Source organism: Microtus ochrogaster, chromosome 6 (assembly GCF_000317375.1).
Source record: "Microtus ochrogaster isolate Prairie Vole_2 chromosome 6, MicOch1.0, whole genome shotgun sequence".
In the NCBI taxonomy this organism is placed as follows: Eukaryota; Metazoa; Chordata; class Mammalia; order Rodentia; family Cricetidae; genus Microtus; species Microtus ochrogaster.
The window spans coordinates 82,306,118-82,311,084 of NC_022013.1; the positions used below are offsets into that span (position 1 = coordinate 82,306,118).

Sequence of the window (4,967 nt, forward strand, 5' to 3'; positions counted from 1 at the left end):
AGAGCTAGTTCCAGGACAGGCTCCAAAACCACAGAGAAACCCTGTCTCGAAAAACCAAAAAAAAAAAAAGGTCAGTGTTAGAGCATTGGTGAACTGTGACTAGAGAAATGGATGCACAAAGGGCTACCCATCTCAGTCCTGTTTATTCCAGTGTTCAGACTAAGGAGGATCATAGAAACAGAAGGTAGATGAGTTGGCAGATGGTTACAAGTTTTCTTTTTATGGTGATGGTGTGCCAAATTTAGATAATGGTAATGGTGATGCCACTCTTAAACACACAGAATCTATTCTGATTAAACTACATACAAAGTAGGTTGTGGCGTTGGTACAGTGTGTGCCCAACTGCCTTCTAAATAAAGAAATACTGAATTGTATGTGTGAGTTACTTCTGAGTAAAACTGTTAGAAAAGATTGAAATAGAGAGAAGGGTTTTAGGATCAAGCTCCAGGACCTCACAAGTACTGGGCAAGTGGTCTACCACTGTGCTACACTGCCAGCTGTGTATTTTTTTAAGAAACTGGTATTTTCTTAGCAGTAGTTCTTGTTAAAGATATGTGAGCATTACAGTTATGACCCAGTTGCAAATGTCTAAATTAGCATGTTCGTCTGTTTGATTAAGGTATTTTGTTTGGCTAACATTGTATTCTACACTACTGCTTTAATGGGTGCCACTGACTTATTGTTATTTCAGGAGAGAGTCAGAAAGGAGAAACCATTCCTTAGCTCGTCATGCAGATATCCTTGCTGCCGTGGAAACAAGGCTGTCACTGTTAAATATGACTTTCATGAAGTATGTGGACTCCAACCTCTGTTGCTTCATACCAGGAAAGGTAACCCGTGCTGCATAGTTAGAAAGCTGGGCTGCCCTGTGTAAACTAAGTCTTACAAATGTTAAAACACTTTATGGTGTCAGAAATATTACTTCTCTGAATGAATTTTTATTAGTGGGTTTACTTAGCTTCTCTGTACAATTATAAATATGTATCATTCGTGTGGTGTTGACATTTAAAAGTCTAACTGTAAAATGCACACTAGAAATGAGAGGCTTGGTGGGGGTTCATAGTTAAGGAAACATTCTGACCTTTATGGTCAAAATATCAGAAATGCCATAATGAACAAAATACAGATTGTGCTGCCTTCAGGATTGTTAGAGTTTGGGGAAAGGTAGGATGGAGGGTTTGCTGGGTTTGGTTTTGTCTGGGAAATGTTTGGTAATGATGAGCGTATATGTTGTGTGGGAATATACCAGGGTTAAGGAGTCCTCCTTACCACACTAAGTATGGGACTTGGACAATTATTAAGTAAATTCCCTTCCCCAGCCACACTGCATGATCTGACACTTATGGAAGCACCCTCCTTGTTGAATAAAGTGTCAGTTCAAGTGAGATATAGAAGCATTGGGAATGGATTTAAAGATCATTTTGCTTCTTGATAGACCTTGGCAAAAGTGTCCTTTCAGTCGCAGGAACTTCTTAATACCTAGTGAAATTATTTCCAGAAACAGTTTAGCGCTACAGTGTATGTAGATACTATTTCCTTCTCAGTTTGCAGTAACATCTGGTTTGATGGCTTATACTTTGACTTCAAGTCTTCCTTGTTGTATCTTATTTCTCCATATAACCTACAAATACTTTTATAAGATTATGCTGTAAGAGCATGACTAACTAAACACTGGATTCCGTTTTTTTATTTTTATTTATTTTTATCGTATGTGGACTGGTGTTTTCCTGCATATATGTCTGTGTGAGAGTGTCAGATCTCCTGGAGCTGGAGTTACAGGTAGTTGTGAGCTGCCATGTGGGTGCTCAGAGTTGAACCTGGGACCTCTGGGAGAGCAGCTAGTGCTCTTAACCACTGAGTCAGCTCTCCAGCCTCGGGTTCAGATTTTTTATACCAGATTTTATCTATGTACAGCCCTTAACTCTTTGTGTGCTGCTGAAAAGTCCTTTGAGCCTGATGACTTGCCCTCTCCAATAGACAGTTCTCACTGTGCGTCTCATTTTTAATGACAGGAGCAATAGACATAGCTTCCATTTTCCTGCTCTCAGAGAAAGTGCAGCCAGCTGTTCTAACGGAGGGGTTTGTGACTGGACTGGGGGCCTGCAGAGATGAGTGCTTTTTGTCTGACCTTTACAGACATTATAGCCATCCTTCATTTGGGTTCATGTGCCTGAATCAATAGATTTGTACTGCCTGAGTAACTGCAGTGAAGACCAGTTGAGTTCTACTCTTTGGGAACCGTTTGTTAGCTTTTCAGTTTAAATTCTAGTACCAAACCAGTGGGCAACAGTGGCCACATCTTCAGGTTTCTCAGCATTGCTAGGCAGCTCCTAGATCGGGCCTTCATTTGCCCCCAGTAGAGCTCACCCGGGAGGAACTTTGTGTGACAGTCACCGGGGAAGATGGGGTCCCCAGTAGAGCTCACCCGGGAGGAACTTTGTGTGACAGTCACCGGGGAAGATGGGGTCCTCTCCCTTTCTTGTCGTTACCACACTGGGCATTCATGAAGCGCATGCTCGTTGTCACTTGTGCTCCTCACCGCCATGTGTGGGAGGTGGGACAGACATTCCTGTCCTGTCTCATGGGCAAGAAAGCTGAAGCCCAGGGAATCTGGTTGCAGCAGAGTTTACTCCAGCATGGTGTCTCACACACCTACTGCATCCTTACAGCCGTCCTCACTGTGAATCCATTGCCACAGGGTTTTTTTCTCCAGCAAACGAGTACTTGACTGAAAACAACCAAAAATTATAACTTTTATTTTTATTTAGATCAATGGTTTATCATACTTGGATTTTTGTTTGTTTCTTAAAATTACCTTCTTTAATAGCTTATGTTATGGTGATATTTTGTTTGTAATCTAACAAATAAAGCTTGCCTGAAGATCAGCGTGCAGAGCTAAGCCACTAGTTAGCCACAGAGTCCAGGCAGTGGTGGCACACACCTTTAATCCCAGCACTCAGGAGACAGAGGCAAACGGATCTCTGTGAATTCAAGGCCACCCTGGGCTTCACAAGATTGATTCTGTCTAAAAGAGAAACAGAGCTCACACAAAGGTGATCCCAGCACTTGGGATCCCATTCCTTTAACCCCAGCAGTAGGGGCGTGGAAACAGGAGCGATATGGCTGAGCAGAGAGAGGAGTATAAGGCAGGGGAGAGGAGCTCAGAGGCAGTCTGAGGTTCTGAAAGAGACTCAGTCAGGTTCCTAGAGAAAGAGTCCTCCCTTTGGTAGAGCATTGGTAGAGAGGAACTCTCTAGGTTGTTGCTCTGCTTCTCTGATCCTTCAGCTTTCGCCCCTGATAGCTAACTTGAGTTTTTATTATTAAGACCAATTAGAATTTGTGTTATATTATGTTTTGCCTGAAACAACAGCATTTTACTCAATAATTGTTATTTTTTAAAAATATGTTGCTGTGGACTAGAGGCACAGCTCAGTAGTTAGGAGCAGTGGATGCCCTTCCAGAGGTCCTGAGTTCAATTCCCAGCAACCACGTGGTGGCTCACAACCATCTATAGTGTGATCTGACGTTCTCTTCTGGCGGAAAGTCATACATGCAGATAGAGCACTCATTCATTAAATAAATAGATAAATCTTTAAAAATATATATGTTGCTGTTACTTTGTTTCTTAATTAAAATAGCTAATTTAAGCAAGGTGGTGGTAACTCACACCTTTATCCCAGCACTCAGGAGGCAGAGACAGGTGGACCTCTGAGCTAGTGGTCAGCCTAGTCTACCAAGCAACTTCCAGGACAGCCAAGGCTATACAGAGAAACCCTGAAACCCTGTCTCAAGTGCCCACCCCCCAAAGCTAATTTAACAAGGATATTCCCCTAATGAGACCCCTTCCACTAGGCCTTACCTCTTAACAGACTTGTAAGTAACACTTAACTGAAAACCAAGGCTTTCATATGTGAGCCTCCTGAGGCCACTCTAGACACATTCATAGCTAATTTTCCTATTAATTGTAAACTTGATTTAGTGTATGGTTTCTTGTCCCTAAGATTACATTCCTTTAGATTATTATACTATATCCCTTTCACTGAAATTGAGGTGTATAGTCAGTAATTTATTAAGTTGCTTAAGTAAGTGAGAAAAACAAAAGTGTGATTTAAATTAGGTTGCCAGACATCACAATATTGAGACTTTGCCTTCTAGAGGAAGGATCAGCGTGATTTTTTCAGTGAAAACTAGAGAGTCGTCATTTTGGCTCTGTTTTCTGGTTCCAGTTCTGAGTGACAACTGGACAGCGTGCAGTAAAGAACTAGAGATGTTCATACACAGACCACCACTCTCATAGTGCACTCCTCTCTCAAACCTAAGACTGCCCTCCTCTGGGTGAATGGTGGGCAGCTGGTCTTCTGACCGTGCAGCAAGGAAGAGTGGCGTGTGTAGGCGTGGCTTCTAGCCATTACTTGGAGTCCTGATAACCACTGTGTTCTGTTGGAACTCAGTGGCCCTCAGAGAGAGGGTTTTCAAAGTATGATGGTTGTACAGCACCAAGAAACTGACCAAATGTCCAAACAGACCTAAAATGTACACACTGGGTGTGATTGGTTTCTTACTCATGTTCTAGGAAGGAAAATAGGGGCCCAATAGTGTTGTTCAGATCCAGCAACTGTAGCCAGTTTTCTCTTTAATATGTACTCTTTATTGAACCGTTTGAAAATGTGTTAAAGATATTAGTAATTCTTGGTTCTTAGATATGTTTTATGTTTCCTAAGAACTAGGGCAGTCTTTCTTTAGGGCAGTCTTTCTTCCATAACCACAGTGCAGGTAGAAAACCAGGATATTAAGCATTAATAAAATACTTTTATTTATCCTTGACAGTTTATATTCAGATTTCATTACATCACAGTAATACTTTCCTAGTGGTTTTCTTTCTCTCTCCCTCTCTTCCTCCTTCTCACCCTCTCTCCCCCTCTCTCTCCTCTCTTCCTCCCTCTCTCTTCCTCCTTCTTTCCCTCTCT

General features: G+C 41.9%; 1 protein-coding gene across 1 annotated transcript in view; it reads left to right on the top strand.

Annotated features, from left to right (window-relative positions):
• Positions 1-4,967, top strand: part of Fbxo28 (F-box protein 28) — a 27,646-nt gene that overhangs the window by 16,198 nt on the left and 6,481 nt on the right. Inside the window, exon 3 of the mRNA XM_005348934.3 lies at positions 692-830. Coding sequence (XP_005348991.1) covers positions 692-830 — 139 coding nt within the window. The remainder of the gene's footprint in view (positions 1-691; positions 831-4,967) is intronic.